A 26,476-nucleotide genomic window follows, 5' to 3' on the forward strand; every position below is an offset into this window, starting at 1 on the left:
AAAGCTTGGTATATGATTTTACATGGCTTATAAAGAATCACAACGGCAGTTTGACCACATCTGTGAATGTTTCTGAAAACTGCGAATATTTCAATGAATTGTTGGAATTTCGGACGTTTGTGACGTTCTCCATTTGTTGTGAAATCTTTTGTATTATGCAATTTTCTCAGGGCTTTCTGTCGATAAAGAGGAACATTTTTCACCTTGAAACAATCAACTCTAATTTATGTTTGTGATAAATTAAATGGATTTTTCATTATTATTTAGTGCCCCCCCCCCCCCCGCAGCGATCTCTGAACTTTGACCCCAGATGTTAGCTCAAGTTGGCTGTGTGTTTGTTTTGATGTTGGGGGTGGGGTGGGTGAATTAGGAGTGAAATGTATGTATTGTGATCTGACGTATTGTCAAAGCAGAAATAACAACGCCTACTCCATATATTTAATATGTCGTATGAATATTTAACGTTTCTCTGACAAATTAGCACATTATTGAAATTTGTTTCACTTAATAGTAAAATATTTATGGGATTGGAATAAAAGTCCGTGAAGTAGTATCATGTGAATCGATGCATCTCAAGCAATGAGAATCACATCGTTGTCTAACAAAATGAGGTGAATCTAGCACAACAGGCATAATTATGTAATGATTCACATTGGCGAGACTGGTGAACCTTCATTTGAAATTTCGAAGTAACTGCAATTGTCTAGAAAATGGTGGTATATACTTGGCCCCTGGATATACATGTATGTCAGTTAAAGAGAAAAACTCCACTCGGCTGTTGTGCTACAGATTCTGTATTTCAAAACATGACCTCCGGTGTCTGTCGGATTAGCGACAAGAAGGTTGCTGATTCGATACTACCTGCGGATCAGCCAGGGCCGGCTGTCATGATGTGTCCCTGTGCAAGGGTGTTTACACTTCTTGCATTGGCAAGATATAGCCTTCGTGTGTTGAAGTGCCTTGCAATAATCTGAAAGAGAAAAACCACCATTTTCTCTCTTCTTTGAGTTTGATATTGTCATTTAAAGGAAAGTGTCCTTTACTCCAACGATTGGTTTTCAGACACCGGTATGCATTCGAAGCAAGTCGGCTACCGGCCTACTTACTTGTTTTGCAAAGATATTGTGAAATTTAACACTGTTTCCTGCGAATATTTATCACGATTTTTTCCCCATACATTTACTAAAATCCAATTTCTACTTTCATGTGGGGATATCGTTTATACATAAACACCCACTTTTGTCTTTCTGTGTGTCACGCTTGCCAAACAAAAGGTCTCGGGTTCGAAACTCGCGGCTGCATCCCAATTTTTTTCTAATACTTTTTGTACCTTTATGTTCAAGCTTTCTTTTTAATTAGCTCATCACAATTTTTAAAATTTTTTTATCTTTATCTTGTTTAGACATAAGTTTCTGTCCTGAATCAGAGCAAAGATAACCGTTATAATACTGGTCATCCGCTGGTGGTGAAGCTATGCAATCCTAAATCTAAAAAAGTTTAGCTATCGGCAGATACTTGAAAATAAAACACACACACATACACGTGTGCACATTTTACAAAACGTTACATGAGCGTGATACTTTAAATTAGCAAGTGACATAGTTCGTGGCACTTTAAATTAGTAAGTGACATAGTTCGTGGCACTTTAAATATGCAAGTGACATAGCTCGTGGCACTTTAAATTAGCAAGTGACATAGCTCGTGGCACTTTAAATTAGCAAGTGACATAGTTCCATTAAGGAATAAAGATTCATTACTGCGCGTTATAAATTTTATCATGTGTTCAGTCTTCACAAAAATTTGTTAGCTGTGAGATTCTTACACAAATCGCACTATTATCAAATATATCGAATGAAGAAAAAAATATAATTTACTGTTTCCTCTCATTTCATGCGACGTCAGTTCGAGCAATCTGGCAAGATCAATTAACTATTGCTGTACGTACAAATGCCCCTTCAGAGGTTGAGAGAGATCCGGGCCACTTCGAGAGTTTGAGTCCCCTAGGCCCTGATTATGTTGAAATTTGGCAGTGACTCAAATACCAGAAGAAGCCGATATAATTTACTATATAAAGTTTTAAAAGACAACTAAGTACAAAACAAGAGTACTTAAGAGGTCTAAAAACAACTGGTAAAAATCGAGGACCCTTGGGAGTTGAGGCCCGGGCCAAATCCTCCCCGCCACCGACAACTGGTCTTCACTTGACAAATACCCCTTTTCGCTTCATTTCATTGAACATTGAAACACAATGTTAACGACATTTTTGGTTGCTTACTTCTTCATGATCGATAAAAAAAATAAGTAATATAATTGGTCAGAACCTGCATTTGCGTGTATTTCAATACACAAGCTTGATCCGATGTGAGTGATACATCAGGGAGGAAAGCTGATATCAGTCTCAATCATTTATTTACACCAGCGCTTGTGGACGCGTGCATGAAACGCATAATGCGTATTAATAGTACGAAGTGTAGTTCCGACGTATATATTCCTTGTCGCTGAATACTACACAACACTCGAAGTGCTGAGCCGTAGAACGTAAACGCATATCTCCTTGACTGTGCAATTCACACTTTCTCAGTTAACGCATAGTGTCTTGCTACGTTTTACGAATCAAAAATTCGGATTACTCTCATTCTTGACAATTCAAGTTCATGACGTTCTGTGTAAATGTGCGGATATTCAAACTTTTGGTTTCCTTGAAGTGAAATGGGCATGGTATGAAATAAAAAGGGCGTAATTTACTTACTCAATGTCTAACATCATCACAATTTTATGCGTACAAGGTAAGTAATTTTTCATTTCCTTCTCCCCATTTATGTAACCTACTTAAGAGTTGTATGTGTGTATTCATTCATGTGTATATGTGTGTTAATTAGTTATTTGAGCAGGTAGATATGTTCTACCGACATGCAAGGTGAAATTCAAGGTGTGTTCAACAATCAGCTGAAGTAGTTCAATCAATTTGTTTGTAATGGAACCATGATTATTCCTAACATTACACATTTCCACATAACAAAACACCATGACAGGAATATCATGTGCTAACTGTTGCCACATGATTGTGTACAAATATATTGACTGATTGAAGGGACAGATGGGAATAAGGACAGAGCTGGTGTGTGCACTATCCCCTCCTTTTGTAAATGGTAACATTATGTCATGAAAACGCTTCAAATTCAGTCATTTCAGTGGGCGCCACCCTGGCCTCCTGCATGTAGTTCCGTCCCACGTAGTCATAGCGTACTTGTTTGCGCCACCCACTCCACATAAACCTATACTTTTGGATCACACACACACACACACACACACACACACACATACGGGTGAGGAAAATTTCCACACCATGAAAGATTTTTGTCGTTAAGAACCGTTTTTTGTACAATGAACTCTTTGTACCCACGTACTGTTAAAAGTCGTCTATGTCAAATCGTGATCATGGACACAAAATTACCATTTTAAGTACATTTGATATCTGTAGTGCTGCTGTAAAGACAAAAACGACACGAGTTATTTCCGATTCGATGCACCTGGGTAATCAGTGCACATTCTTTGCACAGGTAGTTTTGTTTATGTACTCTCACTCTCTCTCATTTCCAGGTAGTAACATGTATATTAATGCAACAGCGGGTCACTAACAATAGCTTGTGATCAACATTTACATTATAACATTGTCGACTTTGATTATCAGTTACGTTTAGAAATTAGCCTAAATGAAAATGTCAATAAAAGTCACATAGCATGACGCAACTTGATAGTGTTACAACGCTACACAGCTGTGTATGCTATCGAATTAAAGATATGATGTCACGTGTGGTGACTGACTAACTGATAAAGTCAGTGGCGCTGTGAAGTGGGTGTTGCGTTGAGGCGGGCAATTGCCTCCAAGTGCTAGGCGAAGGAGGGAGCCGTCGGGGGCTTTTTATGCCGAAATTTTCAAATTACTTCACCTTAGTTATTGTTTGCATAAATATTTCTTTGAACATTTTGAGGTCAGACAATGTTAACTATGTTGTATTATGAAAATTATTGTCAGACGAAACTGTCATAGTGTTCAAGTTGGCGATGTAATCTGCAAACACATCGGTTAGAGTAAGGACAAGAAAAGGTTCGATAATCGTGACTTATTTTAACACCTTATTTTCATCTGTGTATGCTTGGGTTGTTTAACAAGTTGCAAGAAGATGTTGTGCATGTTTATGTTCCGCATATTGTCTCTTAAATATACTGTAGCATAATGCTATTGAAAATGCATTTGAATTATAACGCATCTTTCTCGTTTACTGGTGGAATAATGGATCACACTAAATCAACATAAATGCTTCATTCTTTGCAGATTTGATTGCAATATACTTTTCTATATTACAATGGTCTTTAAGAAAAACTTTCATCCCATTTATTCTAGGCATATCCCCTTTCAGTTTACATATATAGATGTAGTATTTGGCGTGAAGACAACAAAAACAAAAAGTTGTTCATGTATTCCATCTCTAATTGTATTTCCCAATATAACAGCTTTTGCACTTGGCACAATATCTATTTTCACCTTATTCCGAATCCAGTGGGACACATCATTCATTTCCTGATTATCACATTACATTCCCAAAATGAATGTAGTATTGTTTATGAGACATTTTGACAACAAGTACATTTATCAGTATCAGACAATTTTATTTTATTCAAAGATTAATTAATTCGTCAAATTCTGAGTAACTCGAGATTGAAACCATTGTAATTTTGCGTTTCTTGTTATTGTAAAAACTTTAGTATATACAGTATGTTAGGCCATATATCTATATTCAAATCGAACATTTCATTCCATTTATTTTCACTAGTTGGTTTAGCATCCTTTGCCATAAGTGATTTTTAGTAGTCTTTACGTTCTCGATTGCAATCAGATTCAAATTCTAAATGGAAAGGAATAAATGATCTGACCGGTATCGTTATATCTAACTGAAAATTTTTACTTAAGGACTTCACACGTTGAATTATACCTTCAAATGCAAGCAAATTCCTATTGGGACAATACTTAGCTTTAAAGCTCTCCAAATCAATAATAGTTCCTTGATCTGTAAGCATATCATCAATATAGACTACATCATGATCAAGCCATTTCCTATAGAGAATTGGTACCGTTTTCTCCCTTATAAGGGAGTTCGTTCACAAACCTGTTTTCATAAGATCTTCTCCTGTCCGGGGTATATTTTCTCATTGACAGTTTACAGGAAAATCAAACATCACCCCAAAAAGCGTTTTTTTTTTTTTTTTAAATAATGACATCACATTTTCATCTCCTACTAAGAACATGTTCTTAATCTTCCATGTTTCATATTTAAATAAATGGACTAATTTTCTAAAAGGTAGAAGAATCGACCGATTCATGTTATTTTCAAAGCAAATATAAATTTATCAATATATATCATCATCAGGCCACCTTTAGAAAAAAGTTTGAATTTATAACCTCACTTTCAGTTTTGTCCACTTTTGATATCCATTTAAAGGTGTAAAATAATTTATTTAATATCCTGAAAAATATTTTGCGGTGGATTTAGTAACGAAATGAACAAATGTATAAGCGTTGGAATAATTAAAGTTTTCAAACTGATATTTTAACAATTGGTGTTAAAGATCGATTTTCCTAATGTTTAAAACAAGTTTTAATCATTTCTTTTTTATTTTCAAAACTTGTCTTTACCATTTACCATTTCTGCACATTACTTCTTGCTTCCTTTCCAAACCGTTCTCGTTTTGGCAGTGTTACATGTCATTCCTGAAATCCTTGCAAAGAAGTTAAATAATTCAACAGAGGATTCCAAGGATCCAAAAGAGCCATCAAGAATTAAATTTGTGCCATCTGCACAATGTGGCAGTAAATATTTTGTTTTCTTTAGCTCGATACTTTTTGTTGTTGTTGTTGTTGTTGTGGGGTTTAACGCCTTTTTCAGCACACGATACATGGGGGCCAGTATTAATGGTGGAGGAAGAACCCGGGAAAACCCCGGAAAGAACCACCGACCCACGAGAAGCTACTGGCAAGCTTTCTCCCATACCCACATTGGCTGAATCCGAGACTCGAACCAACGCAGACAGAGGTGAGATGGCAGTGATCCGTAACGGACAGCGCTTTAGACCACTAGGCCACTCGGGGCCCCGATACCTTTTTCTAATTTTTACTATTCTTGACAAGTATATATAATATCTATACACATAAAAAGAAGATATATATGGATATTAGATCACCCTGTCGACAACTTCTGGAATGTTTTAAAAACTCTGAAAGAAAAGCCATTTTGTAAAACTGCCGATAATATATAACAACAAAAAGTTTTAGTCCAATGCCTTATACTTGGTTAAAAATTTAAAAAGTTAGAAATTATGAATACATTTCCATGAAATAGAATCAAATCGATTATTAATGATATACCCGGAATTTGTATCTTTAATTAATTTTGTAATTATTGTATTCGCATAATTTATATTTTTTCTTGATGCCAAATGTATCTTGATGGTTTCTCGACCTCTTCTATCCATTTTACTTTGGATCTCATAAAACTTCATCGAAGCTTTTCTTTTCTATTACGTTCAAGCCTTTTATTTTAGATTACAATATTTCTAAATCATAATATCTTTTGGAACGATTCTCTAAGGACTGTATTTGCTGCAAAAGTTCGTTATCCTGTTTTAATTTTACATTTTTTTCAATATGAAACATATGAAATTTTTTTATTCACGGATTTCCATTTGCAGATTTTCTATAAATAATGAATCTGGGTTAGTCATTATCAACCAGCAAAATGTAATTAAATTTCCACAAACCTTTACCTTCTATGAAATTAGTTGAATTTAAATACATTGATATCATGGAGTGGTCTGACCTATTGCTTGGTTTAATTGTCACTCTTCCCACAAGGGATTCAGACACAAGAGGTTCAGTTGTCACTCTTCCCACAAGGGATTCAGGCACAAGTGGTTCAGTTGTCACTCTTCCCACAAGGGATTCAGACACAAGAGGTTCAGTTGTCACTCTTTCCACAAGGGATTCAGACACAAGAGGTTCAGTTGTCACTCTTTCCACAAGGGATTCAGACACAAGAGGTTCAGTTGTCACGCTTCCGACAAGGGATTCAGACACAAGAGGTTCAGTTGTCACTCTTCCCACAAGGGATTCAGATACAATAGGTTCAGTTGTCACTCTTCCCACAACGGATTCAGATACAATAGGTTCAGTTTTCACTCTTCCCACAAGGGATTCAGACACAAATGGTTCAGTTGTCACTCTTGCCACAAGGGATTCAGACACAAGAGGTTCAGTTGTCACTCTTTCCACAAGGGATTCAGACACAAGAAAGAAATTTGATCTAGCTTGTCTTCTTGTCCATGCACAGCTCCTTAACCCTGCACTTCATGCTCTAAATGGATCAGCATGACCAAATGTTTCTTTAATAATTAATAATGCATTCCTAGCGTTAGGATTATTTACTTTTTTTTTAAATTATACGAATCTGATTCTGAATCTTGAACCAAGTTAAAGTCCCCACATACAATATTTGACTAATTTTCATGTTTATATATTACATCATTTATATTATTGTAAAATTTTGGACAATGATTTTTTGACCCATGTAAATTAATTAGTGAGAAATTACTTTCACCAATTTTAATATCGAATACAATCAAATTTCCATCAGGATACTTTTTGTAACTTACTCAGAGTTTTTCTAATTGAATAAAATACAAACTCATTTAGAATTTGGCCTACAACTGTTTACCACACATTCATAACCCCATTGTGTTATAATATATGAAACTGTATCCTCGGTATAATGTGCATCTTTTATGCAATATGTATTACACTGATATTTTCTAACACAATCAAATACATCCTTTCATTTTTCAAAGTCTCTAAGTCCCCAACAGTTGGCAGATAGTATCTCTTTGCTTTGAGCTATCAATTTTCAGTATAAATTCATCATATTTGAAATGCAACACATTTTGTATTGAAAAGAGTTGTTGTTGTTGTTGTGGGGTTTAACGCCATTTTTCAGCACACGATAGGCTATACATGGCGGCCAGTATTAATGGTGGAGGAAGAGCCCGGGAAAACCCCGGAAAGAACCACCGACCCTCGAGAAGCTACTGGCAAGCTTTCTCACATACCCACATTGGCTGAATCTTAGACTCGAACCGCCGCAGACAGAGGTGAGATGGCAGTGATCCGTAACGAAGAGCGCTTTAGACCACTCGGCCACTCGGGGCCCCTATTGAAAAGAGAACGTGGTGTTAAATACAATATATAGATTAAGAAATATTACATACAGCTTACGAAAAAAATCAGTTATTTGACAAGCCTGGAAAATGTCCACCTAGAATGGAACAGAATACGGTAGTCAACACACACACACACACACAGACACACACACACACACACACACACAAATTTAAACATAAAGAAGTGTAGTGATTTGCCATGACAGTTTGGGAGGTGACAATTCCAATATGTAGAATCATATCATACCATACACTGAAGTGTTGGTTACAAGGATATACTACTCGTGAGTACGAGTTACAACAAAACCTTTTCCACGATAACATGATGCATACCTATACAAATATAAATATTAAAGTTGGAAAGATTATTTAATGCCTAAATTTACTTAGGATCTTTAAGCAAAATTGAAATAAAACATCATTTCTTATGTAAAATGACAGTCATTTTATTTCTCGAGTGTTGTCAAACTTTTTTAATTTTAACTTGTTCGAGAAACAGACAAATAAGACACGGAGAATATTAAAATAGTAAAAGATTGTCAGAGAATACTAAACTGCAATCACTATTTAACAATAAATTAGAAATACTATGACAAAGCAACATCAAACAACGGAGATGAAATGATAGATGATGAAAAGATGATGTGGCCATGATGAAGAATAGGTTTATCCAAAATGATGATGTCTTTTACGAGGACAACTAAGATTATTGTTATCTGTTCTATGAAGACGCAATTAAGTGTTTCTCTCCAGACGTCTAAATGTAGGGTGTGAATTTTATTGTTTTGGAGGCTGGTTTACATTTGACAGTAAACCTTGTGGGATCAGATAGATTATTGTCAAGGCAGTCTTAGGTTCGAATCCGACTGAATCCACCTGTTAGACCTATTAATATGAAGCAGTTTAGTTTCTTTCTGGTGAAGGCCTCTGGATCGTTCCTATAGGCAGGAGTTCAGAAGTACTTTCTTTCGTCGTTTGGAATTTATCCAAACAAAACCAACGATAGAGAAATGTTAGATGGATTCGACACGGATGCGCCGACTGAGTTAAATTTATGTTTCCACTGCAAACTGATTATTTGCAACAACAACAATCGTTTTGAAATGCGTTTACAATATCCCCGCTGTTACTGTGCCTTGAGCATATCCACCAGTCAATCTTGCAAAGATATTATTCTTTATCAGACACAGTTTTCGTTCTGCTCTAGTACATGATAATAGACAACATCGATTTGTACTGAACTGTTTTCAAGTTGTAAAACCTTAACTGAATTTTAAAATATTTCCAATCGAACATAATCATTTTTTTCTCAATTAATTCATTCATGAACCGATGCGAGTAACAGTGTACAACTTCAATTGCTTTTTTATGTTGGATTTGTAAAACTGTCTCTTTTTGCTTATAGGGCTCTAATGTCACAACAGTGGTTAACGCACACTTAACTTTTTCCTCTTTGATTTTATCTCTAGGTTTTACTTCTATATCTTTGGTTTTGTCAAAATATTTCATATTTACTTTATTGTCGTAGATAAATGTATACTGAAGGTGGCGATGAACAAAAGAGGAAACGAAGTATGCATTTCGTGACCTTCCAGATCTAACGAGTCTGTCCCTGTGTGCGAGAGAAGGAGGGGGGAGGGAGAGAGCTTGTTAATTTCTAATGTGTGTGTCCCCTACAAAACAATTATATATTGTGAAACAATTCCGCAAAAACCTTCACATATGGTAGCTGGTTGACTGAAGTTTGCTACTACTCTCATATCAAGTTTGAAAATAAAAGATCTCATCATGTGGCAAAACCATCTGGTATTAGGAAATAAATGTATCTCTCACTTTGTTATATTATATACACATCATTTCTTTCTAATATATAAAAGAAAATTTATATGAAAGGACAAAGTAATTTACAAGGTGTTTACAAAATCTGACCCCATTTACCTAAACACTATTTTCCAGAAGAAGAAAAAAAAATCTATTGGTATCCCAAATCTAAGATCATTAAAAGGGCCAATTTTCAATGTATCGAGGCCATATAAGGGAGCTATTCAAAAATAGCTTTGGCTTGGAATAACATTCCACGTGATATTTAGTCAGCTCCAAGCATCTCCTCCTTTCATAGTATATGTATTAAGTGGGGAAAATCATTTTTTTTATAAATGATGTATTTATTAAAGTACATGTTACACCACCCACCTCTTGTGATTCATTTTCATTTCTGCAGAAATACAGCATTTATGTGATTAGTTTTTTTATATACTATACATGTGTGTGTGTGTGTGTGTGAACATATTATTATTAGCTTCTATCTTATATGTATATCATAGAGGGGCTCAAGGTAGATTAGTTGCTTATCTATTACTGAGTCACTTATTATTATTATTATTATTATTATTATTATTAATCCGGTAATTACGTTCAATTAAAAATACATCCTATATTGCCAAATTCTGAAACTGGAATCAGACATGTTGAGAAGATAAAACTATTTAAAACAATCATCTAAGTTTGTTACAATATGGAAACGTTTAGCCATATGAGAGGAAATCAAGAAGGAAACTATTTTGAAAGATTTAACTTTAAATTCAGACTGAGAAATCTCATGTATAATCCTGTTGTTATAGTGTTTGTGACAGAGATGCAGACAGAAGATTGATTTGGCTTGGTTTTATAGGGTTTAGCGCTTTCTTTGAGCATATAATATGCTATACATGGCGGCCAGTATATTCGGTAAAGAAGAATCCCGGAATAACTACGGTGAGTACGGACCCAAGAGAAGCTACTGGAAGACTTGCTCACATACCCAATTTGGTCGAGCTGAGACTCGAACTCGTGTGATGTGTGAATGGTCGCTCAAGGCTAGCGCCTTAGACCACTCGGCCATATATGGCCCTTGAAAAAAGAAAGAGGAAAAGCAACAGCAAAGTCTTATATAGTATGTATCAGTGATTCCAAACAGCCGGTGGCGTAGCAACCTTCCAAGCAACCCCAGAAACTTGGAGTTGGATAAGGTGGTGAAAATTTCTTGCTACGAACCTTGAGACAGCATTTTGTACCTAAACCACTATCGCTAATAGAACACAAATGACGAAAGTGGATGTTTTTATGTCTCCTGAACTTTGTCACAAACACACAACCAAGAAACACAAGAGAGTTCTTGAAGTGGCTTATATTGTTCAAGCACCGGTCTCCATATATTTTCGATATATAATGCCTTTTTCGGGAAGCATCCAGACAAAATCACGCAACATCCACATACGATGAAGTAATAACAAGCGCCGTGATCGAAATTAAAGGCACCGTGTTGAACTTATTGCCCGCAAATATAGTAATCAGATAACCAATATTTAATCGATGCTTAAAAAAAAAAACATGTTCCAGAGTTGGCTTTACCAAGAGATCTCTGAAATTGTAAAAGTATGATCAGTAGTCATGTACCCATTATTATAGAAATTATTGCATTATTATAGAAATTATTACATTATTATAGAAATTATTAAAAAAAATTATGTGGAATAAGATCAATGTAATAATATGCGGATACTTTGCTTTCGCCATTAGTGTGTGTATGAATGACATAATTACCACAATACCTCACATTTTTGTCCTTTCCTAGAAGTTCTAATGACCATTATATCAAATGTCATGAACATGAATACAAACATAAGTTAATTTAATGTATCCGTGTTTTTTTTTTTTGGGGGGGGATTGTGTGTGTGTGTGTGTGCATTGTTATGCTAATGAATGCCACGCTCTTTGGAAATATATTATATCATTTATTTCCAAACCAATGTGATAAAGGATTTCGTCAACATTCATGGGATAGATGATCTCGATTTCTACTCATATCCAATGAAGATGTGAAGAGATGAAAGCTATTAAATTGCGCATAGTTCTGCCTTAGACTATATTTCTAATTAGATTCTGACGTCCTTGTGCCGCTGCATCTATTGAGTGAATTTATTCAAACGAGCAATATAAATGCTTTTTCTTGTAATAAATAGGTATACGATCCGCCAGCACATCCCTGTTTTAGAACCACGTACTTTTATGTCCTGGCAGTACACAATTGCCAGATGTCCTTCCCCAGCTGTTAAACCATGCATAAGTGACAAATCATTATTACTTGAGTGATACTGTATTTCTGCAGGAATGGGATGGGGTTAGGGAACACTATCTGCTTGGCAGTAAATGTGTAACGCTTAACAGCACTCATTCCTTGAATTTGGCTTTCAGAATGTTTTTGACTAATCAGGTGAAAATGTTCCGTGTTTTATCTTTGGTCCGCAATCAGCAAAGTTATGAAATATGATTTATCGATGGCATTGTTAAAATCACATACTGGAAGACATCGAGCCAACAATAGTTACGAAGTCCGTGGAATACAGGTGTGGGTGTCTAAGCATTAAATTGACGGACAGTATTTATACAAATACATTATGGACAGAAGTCTTTGGAGAGAGTCTGAGCCGTTTTATTCCTAGCGGACCTTGAACAAAAGAGAATGAGAAGGACTTATTTATCGGATACCAAATTTCCCATCACCATTTCTGATGACAAGGAGTAATCTCCCTTATCAATTGTTAAAATTCATATATTGAGTTTTCGCGTAAGTCTTTATTTAAATATAGTCATCTTTTAGGTGTTTTACCCATCGACTGGAAGTAATCATTGGTCTTAGTAACAAAGAAAGTTGATTGTCAGGATAGTGTTTATTGCTTTTATGACTGTTGTGCAAAGTGCTAATCATTGGGCTTAACAACAACATATTTACTATTACGCCGCATACTTATCATGGGAACAAAACCCGAGTGACTGTGATGTAAAGTGTTTATTGTTATGATAACGTCGATGGAGATAATTACAAGGCTTGTACTCATTTATTTTATTGTATCGTTTTATGTACCACGATATCAGAATAATGGAACATAAGTTTCACCTTTCTCTCTCATCTTGTTCCCATGATATTTTACCTACCCCATTTTAGGTTGTATTCAGTGTGTACGCAGTTTTATTAATAGTTGGAAACTATGATATACAGATCATAAGAATATATAGGACTGACGTCAAAATCTTACGCAACGATAATTAAGCAAAGTCGTTGAGTTACATTACTGTGAAGAAAAAAAACAAACCGTGTTTTATTGCTAAATTGTTTTGTTGGGTTTTTTTTTACAGTCGTAAAGACAAAATAATATAACATGTATGTAAAGATCTGGATAAGGTCATATGTAAATTTAGGGTGTGCTCCTACTGTTGTATTTGTTCTTACGATTCTCGATTTGATGACATTTAAAAATTCTGTTTAACAATTGCATATAGCTCGAAAGAGACACCAGTGTTAAGGTTATATATTGGTTGGAACAATAAAATGGTAACAGTTGTGCTTTATTTCGAGAGAAAAAGAGCTGGACTCCAGTTAGTTTTGAATGTTTAAGTAAAATAAATGTTTTGCCCTATCGCACTATTTTCATAGAATTACATGTCAACGGAAATAAGTCACGCAAGCTCTTTATGCTGATTGTTTTAGTTTCAAATATTGGAATATTAGTGTATATTTATAATACATGTTTTACACATAGTCAAGTTGTATACATTAGAACATCTACAGTGTCTCTAAAGGTATCAACATTATCAGTTATAAAGGAACTTACCTATTGTTTCAATGATCTCAAAAAACGAATCTCGGATTAATTTACAGAATGCACGTGTTCTCGTAATATGCTGTCTCATGACAAGTCATGAAAACCGTCAGTCTCAACAACATGTATTAAATAACAATATTGATCTCAAAACAATGAAATAGTAAAATTCAAGAATAGACATCGGAGTAACATTCAAGTCCTAATAGCACAACAAATTCAGCTGACTAATATTATCACGCGAAATGGCCGACCAAAATGATAGTGTCACACAGGTGTACTGAAATCACGCAAGTGTTATGCGAGCCCATTACCACTCGGAAGAAACAGCTAACCCATGCTGTAATATCTTTGGTTTTAATTTCCCTTAGTATTTTCATTTACTAAACATTTACATTACAACGATTAACGTATAATTTCAAATAGGAATGTTTGAGATTAATCTCTGGTTGGAAAATGATAACATTCCCTACCACTTCCGGAAGCTATTTCATGCACTTTTATTTTGAATGTGAAGCATCGATTCTGACTTTCATACTTTTAACGCGAAATGTACCAAAAGTCGTCGTCGGAAAATACTGACTGGATTGCACAAAGACGATTTCATGACCCTCAGCTGCATTATACGATGTAACCCTCCGCCATTATGGTCCATATTTCTATCAATGATTGAAGAGGCGTTAAGTATTAAGTAGAGCTAAAACAACGTAATCCAAGACAAATATTTAATATATTACAATTTAAATTACAAATATACAGTCAAGTACTGGCGTACGACAAGTATGATTAACACAGACGGTCAAAAAATGTTCGTGATGTGGAAAATTTAAACATAAATACTGAAGTGACATCTTTGAAGCGACGGATAGTAGAGTATTTTAACCTAATAAAAAAAAAATCACGAAAAAAATCTCGTTATATAAATTCTTTATTATTGCTCACTTACGCTTGGACATATCGTGTAATGAAAACTGCAGGTGTCCACAATATACTGTATGTCTCCAAAACAAAGATGGCGTACAAAGTAAAATACGTTGGACATCAAATATTGCACAGAATAAAGATAGTGTGTCAATCAAATAGAACATACTTTGGGCAAAAGATCATAATGAAAATAACCTCAAAACACCGATCTACAATTGATTTTTTTTTAAAATAACGATTATATTTGTTATTTCCAGGCATTAAAACGACGTAAAACAAACGACATGAAAATGCATACTATTCAAGTATAAAATCGACAAGTCGACAAGGAACGGTACAGAACAATGAATCACAACAAACCGCTTCCAAAAGTAAATAAGTAAATAAATTGATTTCCTGTAACATCTCTCTCATATATATATATATATATATATATATATATATATATATATATATATATATATATATATATATATATATATATATATATATATATAATCATCATCATCATCATCATCATCATCATCATCATCATTCCCGTAGTCTGGAAGACCGTTGGGGCACCGCACAAGACCTAACAACCAGCTTCCTCTATTTCTCTCGATTCTCCGTCTTTCTCAGTGAGTCGCTCAGTGTCAAACCTGTCCATTCTCGAATGCTATCTTTCTACCCGTTTCTTGCCTGCCTCTCTTTCTTCTTCCTTGTACAGTGCCTTGTAGGATTGTCTTGGCAAGTCCTACTGATCGTGAGATATGCCCATACCACTGCAGTTTCCGTTTTTTTCATTATGACACACACACACATATATATATATATATATATATATATATATATATATATATATATATATATATATATATATATATATATCCCTCAAAACCGAAACCGTGCATGCGGAATCCCCTCATGAAGATCGAATTGTTTTTAGTTCCGAATTTTTTCTTCTTAATCATCACTTTTCGCCAGTAAACCGAAACCCATGAACTCTGAATACCGAAACAAGTTTAGATCACAGATTTAAAGTTTGCACTTTAATACCCCATATTACCGAAACGAAAATTGAAACTTGGAAATAAGTTTCGTTGCTAAATTACAGACACAAACGGGGACAGATTAAGCATGGTTAACAGGTACTTTAGTGGTCTGTTCTGTGAAACAACGATCTGGAAAATGTTCCATGGACAAGTGTTGTTAAAACAACACTTGACACGCGCGACGACACAGATTAGAGCGTATATTAGGCTAATCGGAAGTCATTGCGCCGTACAAAAGAGCCAGCTTTTAAAGCTAATTACATGTATTAATACCTAAATTATTGTAGATCGGCCATTTAAGAAAGACCGCGTATATCTGCTGATTATTGATCGTGGTTGATGCTGTTCATTTGTGTACGTACACCGCTTGGTTGGTTTTAAATTAAATATATTGTTAACCAGACATGTGGCCTCGCTTTTGATGCTTTGCCAACAGAGACCGAAAATGCAGCATTCTAAAAGTCAGATTGACTCGTGATTTTGAATAGAAATAAAATCATTGCATACATGAAGGTAAGTAGTCATGACTGTCGTTTGTCTTTACTCATAACTGAAAAGTTTGCATGCAGTGCTACAGGTGAAAAATGTAAACCATTTGTAATCGACAAGACTCAAGAAATCCCGCTTCTTTAAGTATATTAATGTTATAAATTTGCCAGTGACATACGGAGCTAACAGGAAATCATGGATGACTGACTACACAGATACATAATAAAAACAAACAGATACATTTAATGAAGAGAAAAATCATTATGTGCTTGGACAATGCTATATCACACTGATCTGATATACGACCGAGTTATGTGACGATAATTCGCACTCAGGCCGATGATGACAGCGATGAATATGATGATGAGAATGATTGTTCTGAGCCACATGACCGTGATATGACTTACCCAGAAATTTTAGAGCTTATAAAGAGATTACAAATAAAACTTCGCGACTGCTAATAATGACAGTTACGGCACAAGAAGTGGCCTCATTAGCACAAGCCACAATAGTAAAAGAAGGATGTAAAAGAAACAATTAAAAAGATAGGCTCTTTAAATGTGAACAGTATGAATGACACGGAGCATGTAAACATTGTGGAGTATCACTCCTAACTCCAGTTAATTTATTGTAAAGTTATCAAAGTACCGTATCTCATTCCTCAGATGTTTCTTGTGACGAAGATTATTTCCACTTGGAGCAAATGTATTTATTCACCTGACAGGATACAATTTATTTAAAAAATAAATATAATAAAATAACAGTTTTCTTAATTTTGTGTACGTTTACGCACACAGATCTCTCTCTCGATCTCTCTCTCTCGATCTCTCTCTCATAAACGCACAGAAAGAGACTTTTATCACTTCTGCAAAAACCTCAGAAAGTAGAAAACTTCTCAAAGCCGACAAAAGGTTTGAGTTCAAAGGATTTCAGGTTTTGAGACATATCTCTGTATTTCTGTAAAATGTAGCACACGTCCACACTTTGTACAATTACACGGGGTTTACAAATTTAATGTAATTGAATCTCGGACATGTACGTGAATATTACCCATTTCCTCATATATTGATTACCTAGGCTACATGTCTATCAGAAAGTTGTCCTATTTAAGCCTTACTGAAATGTCAGCTTTTCTTCTAAAATTTACCTGCCATGTGGAATCTGAGGACTTCGTGTCAGTTCCACACAGCAACATTTACGAAAGGAAAAAGTGGAATTGCAGGTGCATGTAATTCTAAATATCAAACGTTTAAGGACATTGGATGGTTTTTCTTTTGTAAAAACAAATGTCTAGTTCTTCAAAGAGGTGGATTAATTTGGGCAAAGAGTCTAAAATGGTATGATAAGAATTTTCTTTTACAATAAAATATAAGGTAACGCAATTTAGAGGAAATTAAAGTTCTGATCTAATTGATTTTTTTTAATAAAAAAAATGGAGATAATTATAACTCGCATGCACTCATATTCATTCTTAGCCATCTAATATTGTTTACAAGTTATCCTTATTCTATTTCGGAGAAATTTTTTTAAATGCGCATACACATTACTGACAAAAGATTGTAAAAAAGTTGCTATTTATTGGCTTCTTATAACTTAGAATGATGATGGTGATGACTATATCTTGCAGTGTTATGACAGCTGCCTTCACTTGTCCACTGAGGTTTTTGTCTAAATTTCGCCTGCCAGATATAATCTGGGGACTCTATCTATATCACTTTCTCAGAGCAGAATCGAAAGGAAATACGCGTATACCTTATTTAAGAGAGACGCGAAAAAAGCTGGCAAATCCACTGTTGTATTTTATTTCATCGTGTCTTGATGTATTTGAGGTTGGATTAGATTTTTCCTCAGTTGAAATTTGAAAAGTATCTTAAATTACACATATCGAGAACCAAACAAATTAAAAATATCAAGATATATGCTTTTAAATCCATCTTTGTGTTTTATTAATAGCTGTTATATAAAAAGTAGTGTCCAAGTGAAATATTTATTTTTGCAAAAGAGCCAGTGATAAATTGAGAGCAGATATAAAACTTGTCAAAAACCTCTTAAAACAGAGGTAGATTAATGCTGTTTGAGGTTTAAATTTGTCTAAATTTCGTGTAATCAAATATGGTGAAATGGAGTGTTAACTCTGCATTCCTTTCTGAATAGTTTTATAACCTGGTTCAAGGAACGTCTTTTTTGTACCTAATTGCTACCGTATTTGCAAACATAGTCTAATTATTTAAGTCTGCCCTTATCGTTCAGTTGGGTCTGTTTATTCCGTTGGAATGACCAGATTCGCAAACCAAAAATAGTTCGGAACACATTATATGGCAGTGTGATATTCGCTTACCTCAAGGTCAATGCCAGAAATTTTAATTATCCACTGTGTTTATTTTGATTGGGTCCGTTAAATGTAGTTGAGAGTAATAAAACAAACAAGAAGTTTGGTCTCGCAAATTTGTTTATCCTTTAAGCCGTCCCCACCCGAACCCCTTAAAAAAAACAACACCCCAATGGTAGACATGTTCCTAGAAATTCTTCTGAATGGAATTATTATCAGGTGAAAAACCACTCCGAAGTCTATTTTTCGCAAGGAAAAGTCACTGTAAGAATATTTTTTCCCCTTCAGCATAGTTTCTCCCCTGGTGAAATTCTAGTCCAGTGTCCATTAGTCACCCACCCACGTCCACAAGTGCCCCCTGTACAAAATGGTGACGATAGTTAAAATATTTACGGTTGTGCTTTTTAACGTACATAATGAATATTGTCCCGTTTGGACTTAATCTGTCTCCAAGTAAATCAAGCTTATTTTACTTCTTTGGCATAATTGCATCTCCAAAAGCCGTTAATAAGAGAAAAATACATTCTAGTGTAGTACAATTCCCTGAGAAAGTCTACCCTGGGGCCATTTTACCGGGGAGGGGGGAGATGTTGGGGTTACTGAAGAATCGGTCTATATTTAAACGAATATGGTGAAAACTGCTCATGCCTAGTTTTTAACATTGAAGATAAACGGCTCCTGCAAAAACAAATGTCTTTGGGGCTAGAGTTGGGTGGGGATGATTGGCTCTATTGAACCATTTTTCTAGATGCTGCGACCCTGACACGATAACCATGATCAACTTTTGAAAAGTGAAACTTTGACGGTGAGAGCACGTGTTCTGCTAACCGTAGGGCTAATTATAGATGGACTATTCACTGTTGCGTGTTCCAGGCTGACCATTTGTCGGTTTGTTTACAACGAGATTCCATACATTCGAAAAGAGACAAAAGAAACTTACTGGAAACCACTTTAGTTTTTCACGTTAACCCTTCTGCTTGTCTAGAATGAAAGTTTTGTAAAATATTTTTCATTATTCCTCGGAGAATACAATAAATCTATTTATTCAATTCTCCCAATTTTCCACCTTTAACGAGGGAATGCAGCTTTTAAAATAGAAATTCCTTTTCTCCTTTCACCAGAATTGGAACTTTTTCTTCTGTGTTACTAATTTTTACATGTTATTCTTTTAATAATTAATTATAATGGATCGAAAGATGACTTGTAATCAAGCTGTGAAGCTTACATGTAGTATGTTCCTTCCATAGTGTCGATGATTAATTTACGATGATGCGAAAAACAACTTACTGATAGTTCAGTACTCGATAATTAATATTGATCCGATATGTACTTCCCCACTGTTATTGTGAGATGATAATTGCCTCTTTGCTGTAATTGGTAGCCCTGATCCTAATTTCAGATTAACCAGGCAATTGCTTGAATTTATGACTTCTGAGATTTTAAACATTACGACCTAATGTACAACACATTTTTATAGTCTGAATTGTTCGTATCCAAAAGATCTCATCGCTAACACACAACTCATTAAAGAGCTGATTCATTTGGAAATGACTCTGCTATAGCACCTAGATGGAACTTGTCAGTGAAAAAGTGTTATATCAATTATATAAACGATAAGAATTTCAAACTGGTCGCTATAAGAGAAAAAGGCAAGAAATATTCTCTCATTAATAACCAATATATATAACACCATGTAATTCACAAAGTAATTACACAAACGAATTAATAGACTTCACTCCTTGTCCTAAGTTAGGTGCTAATTAGCGATTCAGTGACATACATTTCCAGACATAGAAAATCAATTCTCAGCATAAGTGATACAAATCATTTAAGACAGATAATGTACTTCTCACAATTCATATCAGAAGAAATTATGAAATCTTTAGGATACATGATTCCTATAACATTCAAGACAAATAAATTAATTCTCACAATGGGAATCAGAGTAATGCATGAAATTCTTACACTACATGATTAATATTACATTCAAGACCGATGAGTGTACGAGTATTTTCTGAACTTAAGGAAAATTGAAGTATGAATTTAAAACGAATAAATTTAACAAATATTTAAAAACTTAGAACAATGAACATATTATTTGCAATTGAGACTTAGCTTGTGCTTTATTGAGATTCTCTCTTACTATCCAACTGAATATCTATCTCTCTATTCGTGTCCTCAACTTTTCGAAACACGTTCCATGGATAATCTAACAAGAAATATTTGTTATTTCCCGTAGCTAAATTCTAGATCCACTCAGAAAGATAGACTGACTAATTTTGCGAGAGCAACTACTGAAAGTTTCGAATGTCGTCTGGGAACACACACACACACACACACACACACACACACACACACACTCGTTTACCTTAGCCAATGAGGTTTACTGTCTCTTAACGCCAAAAAGTTTTAACAGTCCTATCGAAGTCAGAATAACTATACCACCTTTATTAATAACTATCTGGAAAATATCATTTTATCAAACCCGTCTCGAAAAGCCGAAGATTTCTATAAAAAAAATATTTGCTCTGGTCTGTCTTAGCTTTGTCGTTTCCCGTTACACGACCTTTCATTAAAATCTGTCTCACCGTTATCAAACGAACTATAGTTTAAATTCATTTGTTCCTTCAAATAAGAGAGCTTAACTTGTTACAAGCTGCCACATTATTGCTAGCTTAGCCCATACGCTACATCTCACACTGAATTCGACCGAATATACTATGAAGTTATGTAAAAAAAAATTGCGAGATTACATATATATCGCAGACCTACCATTATCAAAGTAATTGTTAACTTTTTGTAAATGTTGTAATTTTGGAAAGTAAACTTATTAAAAAGATAGTCATAAAAATACATTTTTTAGGCTTTTTAGCTTGAATCATATTTTATGGTACATTCCGTAAAGATCTAATAGTCACTACCATTTTCTTGGTGAATTCCTTTAGCATTCATTATTTGTTTAGCAGGGAATATTTTGAACCCGCACAAACATAACTGTCGTATCAAACTGATGACGTGAGAGCCTAGATGGTAACGTACAAATCAAGATATGCATTTGTTATGTATATTTGATTTAATTAATATCTCATTTAATTGTTTTGTAAGCGACCCACGGTCCACTTTGTAGAAACCTTGCACCAAGTCCCCTCTTCTTGCAAGAGGTTTGTGGGTTGGCGGATTGTACATTCTTCAAGGTGTCCGCTTAATTTGGTTCTCGTTATCTAGAGGTTGACCGCCCTCGATGTTATTGCCCGGTTGGAGTAAATATAAATATAAGTGGTGAAACTTATAGGTGGAATAGATAGAGATCTGAGCAGAGATATAGAACAGACCAATAAGAGACCCCGTACATGTAAGCAACAATTTAATCAATTACATAAAACAACTGTAAGAATTCATTACATCAGGAATATACTCTGCTTCTAGAAATAAAACTTTCACCGAATTACAAAAACACAAATATATTTAAATAAAATAGCCGATCTGTTATACAGATAGATTTAATTCATCATAGGATCGAGTGAACAATCGAAGTCAATGCCGTGTACAATTGTATAACCTGCTTCTCCGGTTCACTCCACTTCAACTGTAGCTGTTCCTTCGACTTCCCTCTGTTCTGCCTCTTTCGGTCCTCACTTTGTGTGTGGCGCGTAGATTCACAAATACCGGGATCTCAGGATAATACGTCTCACTATACGTCTCAGGATACGTCTCAGATAATACGTCGCAGGATACGTCTCAGAATACGTCTCAAGATACGTCTCAGATTACGTCTCAAAGATAATACGTCACAGGATACGTCTCAGGAACTATTTTCTACCTTTTAAAAAAATGTAAATAGAGACAACCCAAATTTTTTGTTGTTTATGATAACACGGGCTTGCATTATCCCCCTCTCGTTATCAGATCTTACTATCGGTGCTAAACAGATGCTAAGGCTATCAGTCCGCTCCACCTGTCCTATAATGACCCTAGTTAGTTTAATGGCTAATTAATTACGCATTAACACCACACATTAACACCACACGAGGCACAACGGTTCCGAACCAGCTTCAGTTTACACAAGTGAATGAATGAGATACATTACATGTCTTACTATGTCATTTCAGTCAATATACACTCAACCTTAATCATACGTGAAATCTTCTAAATTCGGTAAATTCACACGGATTCTCGTAACTCATATTGACTAATGTGATGCATGAAATTCTTAGAACCTAATTCTTATGCAAACAAAACAAATTCAAACAATTCGTCAAACTTATCTAAAGATTAATGTATGACTTCATATGCATAAACTCAACACAGTTATACTTCGTAAAGAAAATTGATATACGAATGTAGCAAATAGATTCATGCAAATATAAGTAAATAAATTCAGCAAAGCATTATATATGGCATCAACAAATTGCATGGCATTGTCACAAATACCTTTGAGCTTTCACCGTTCCTCGCTTCTACCGCCAAATGTGTTCCTTGGTTTTCCTCGACAACAGTCCTCTTGGACAACAGTTTTATGAGAGAATTCTTCCCAAATTTACTCTCGGAGTCTTCTTACACTTGTTTTCTCTTGCAGAAAAGCTTAGACTAATTAAACGTTTCGATGTGGCGATATTAAAACTAGCAAATTTAGTGTGGGAAACACGACCCTTATTTAGCGTAACCAATCAGGATTAAATATATCTGCCGTCTTTTTCCAGAGGCGTCAAAGTCGTAGTCAGCTTTACCTTTTAGTATGAGTAACAGAGTTCTGCAATCTTTCAGTCCTGACATTTACACCATGGAATCGAAGTTAGCTTTTGTTTCCACCAGTCTTCTGTTGGCTAAATAAACGAATGCTTAATTAAGAATAAAATTCTCCCCTCGAAAAGACATTACCGCTCATGGCAGTATGGCGATTTGATACGCGCCTATCCCCATAAATCTAATTAATTGTTCTATGGTCTCAAACTAATGTGTTCTTCATAGATGGCCAGAAATTTGGCCCTTCACATGTTTGTAAGCTTTTAAATCTGTTTATATTTTAATTTCATTATTTGTCAAAATAATATAGTTTCATTTATTAGGAACTCATTACTTTTCCAGAAAATAGTTCGACCGTGAATGTTTATTTTATAAACACTTGAGGCTGACCTGGTTTCCGACCTTAATTCAAAATTAGTAACAGTCACGTCAACAAAGTGGTTTTTAATGTATTTTTATTGTGTGGAATCATAAGGCTGAGATTGAGGCTGTATTGAATTCGTGACCCTAGGCTTGTAAATAGTTTTAGTGAATTAAACAACTTTTTTTCTCGGAGTAAAATGATTGGTTCTTATCAAGGACATACAAGGGCTTCGTGATTTTTTATATGTAAACATGATCACGTGACCCTTATCCGGGCATCTGTTTTACGTAAAATTCAAGTTTTAAACCATCGTTTTAGAGAAATAATCTCAGTTGGGCTTCTAAACACTAAGACGAAAAGGTGTTTCTTTTGTTGTGTCATTTTGGAAATTACAGTTTAATGTTTATTCAAATTATTTGGATTCAAAAGGATTAATTCGTTTCTCTGGAAATAATTTTGAGTGCTCATACAGAATTCTTGAACAAAGACATTTCTTAAAAATTTATTTGGATTTCCAAAACCGGAGGATTATTTATTGTGTTTCTACAAGGAACTTTAGACAACAACATTGAACAGGATACAGCGTACGTCATCGCCTTCCATCTTGGATTCTTCGTCGGGACTCGAACTTGAAATCATTAGAACATTTCGTTATTAGGTCTTCAAAAATTGTATTCGTGGATTATTTTTGGATTATTTTTGGATTTGATTCTTAAAACCGTATGTTCTTATGTTTTCATTTTTGCCATAATTTTCCGGGGCCCCGAGTGGCCGAGTGGTCTAAAGCGCTCACCGTTCCGGATCACTGCCATCTCACCTCTGTCTGCGTGGGTTCTAGTCCAAGGCTCGGCTAGCGTTGGTACGTGGGAAAGCCTGCCAGTAGCTTCTCGTGGGTCGGTGGTTCTTCCCTGGGTTTTCCAGGGTTCTTCCTCCACCAGTTATACTGGCCGCCATGTATAGTCTATCTTGTGCTGAAAAATGGCGTTAAACCCTACAACAACAACAACCGTAATTTTCCAGGGAAATAAATAGTTTGTTAAATTTCTCAAAGCTTGTTGTTTTCACTCTTTCTTGTGTTACTGTTTATTCGAGCCTAAACACATAGCCTAAGACATTGTATAATATATTTATTTGACTTGAGGGAGTGAAATAAATATGAAAACTATTTTTTTTTAAACATAAACAAATATTCATCAATTACTTGTGAAAAGGAGCATTCATATTGAAAGAAATTAAAATTTTGATTTTTGCATAAAAAAGGACCTAAATGCGTGGGACTGTACATAATTGTGTGCGATGATTATTGGATGTACGACACAGTAGACCTGCCCTTACTCTTCTGCCTCGATAGAATTGAAGATCTAATACATTCGTGCTTTCTTGTTCGATAGATGCTATAATTATTTGTGTCAGTTTTGTGTTTTTAGTATCATACTCCATTTGTTCACATCTTCTTCCTCATGTTTTACATCGTACAGCGAGCGCTCCGTAATGACAGATGCAAGGTAATTTCGCTATCTCAGTGGATTATTTTGAAGCTGTCCTCGCTTGGCACGAAAGGTAAAGCTAGCTTTGTCTACAGAACAGTACTAATCGATCGCTTCGCTAATTGTTGTTGTTGTTGTTGTTGTGGGGTTTAACGCCATTTTTCAGCACGATAGGCTATACATGGCGGCCAGTATTAACGGTGGAGGAAGAACCCGGAAAAGCCCGGAAAGAACCACCGACCCACGAGAAGCTACTGGCAAGCTTTCTCACATGCCCACATTGGCTGAATCTTAGACTCGAACCGCCGCAGACAGAGGTGAGATGGCAGTGATCCGTAACGAAGAGCGCTTTAGACCACTCGGCCGCTTCGCTAATTGTATATTTTGACTTCTCATGGGCTAACCACTGTTCAAGAGAGAGAGAGAGAGAGAGAGAGAGAGATTCACTCACAATCTCAGCAGGGTCTGATACCCATATAGTAATATTTCTTTTCCTTTTAAAACATTACACTATATATATTGCGATTAAACGTTTAAATGCATAAAAAAATAGAAGTTCAAATAAGTCTTAAATTTATGGCGTATGAAAGTAACACGTTGTTTGACGAGGAGATGGAATTTGTCTAAACAGAATCTACAGAACCAGTTTATCTGGACACTTTATTAAATAAATAACACTAAATAGTAACTGATACATCCTTATCTTTGGGATTTGTTGAGACCGCAACTTTCATGTGTTATGCCCACGGTTCAAATGTTTAAGTTCTGGAGCGCTCACAATGATCGATGGCTGGAAATGATACTAAACACATGTTAAACGATGCCAATGAAAACCAATTGCTAATAAATTAGGAATTGACGTTGAAGAAATTGGTAGAGTGGAGGGTCGAAGTTGGGAAGCTATCGACATCTTGCATGATTAATTCCATTCAGGTTGGTTTGATGCATGCATCTTAGTAATGTCACGTAATACTACTCTCAGCTTATCAGCAGTCCGACACCAATTAATGTGTTCCGTGACTTGCTGAAATTTTGTATTTTATATGCATTTGTGGCAGATATGGAATGTTATTGACTTGCAGAGTGTTGACGTAATTGTTCATATCACGCCGGTTTGAATTCATAGATGCAAACATTTTTCACTACGTATCCAGTGTATACTATTATACACATTATGCATATTTTATTACTAATATGGC

The 26,476-nt window shown here is 35.2% G+C and overlaps 1 protein-coding gene across 2 annotated transcripts in view; it reads left to right on the forward strand.

Annotated features, from left to right (window-relative positions):
• The first annotated feature begins 2,421 nt into the window (after positions 1 to 2,421).
• LOC149792318 (uncharacterized) overlaps positions 2,422 to 26,476 on the forward strand; it is a 101,906-nt gene continuing 77,851 nt past the window's right edge. Inside the window, exon 1 of one of the 2 annotated variants that reach the window (XM_089970896.1) lies at positions 2,422 to 2,786. In XM_089970896.1, coding sequence (XP_089827022.1) covers positions 2,753 to 2,786 — 34 coding nt within the window. In that variant the 5' untranslated portion in view covers positions 2,422 to 2,752. The remainder of the gene's footprint in view (positions 2,787 to 26,476) is intronic. The other variant, XM_089970894.1, reaches the window with a different exon arrangement.

This window comes from Sinohyriopsis cumingii, chromosome 9 (assembly GCF_028554795.1).
Source record: "Sinohyriopsis cumingii isolate HCF-2022 chromosome 9, ASM2855479v2, whole genome shotgun sequence".
Taxonomy (NCBI): Eukaryota; Metazoa; Mollusca; class Bivalvia; order Unionida; family Unionidae; genus Sinohyriopsis; species Sinohyriopsis cumingii.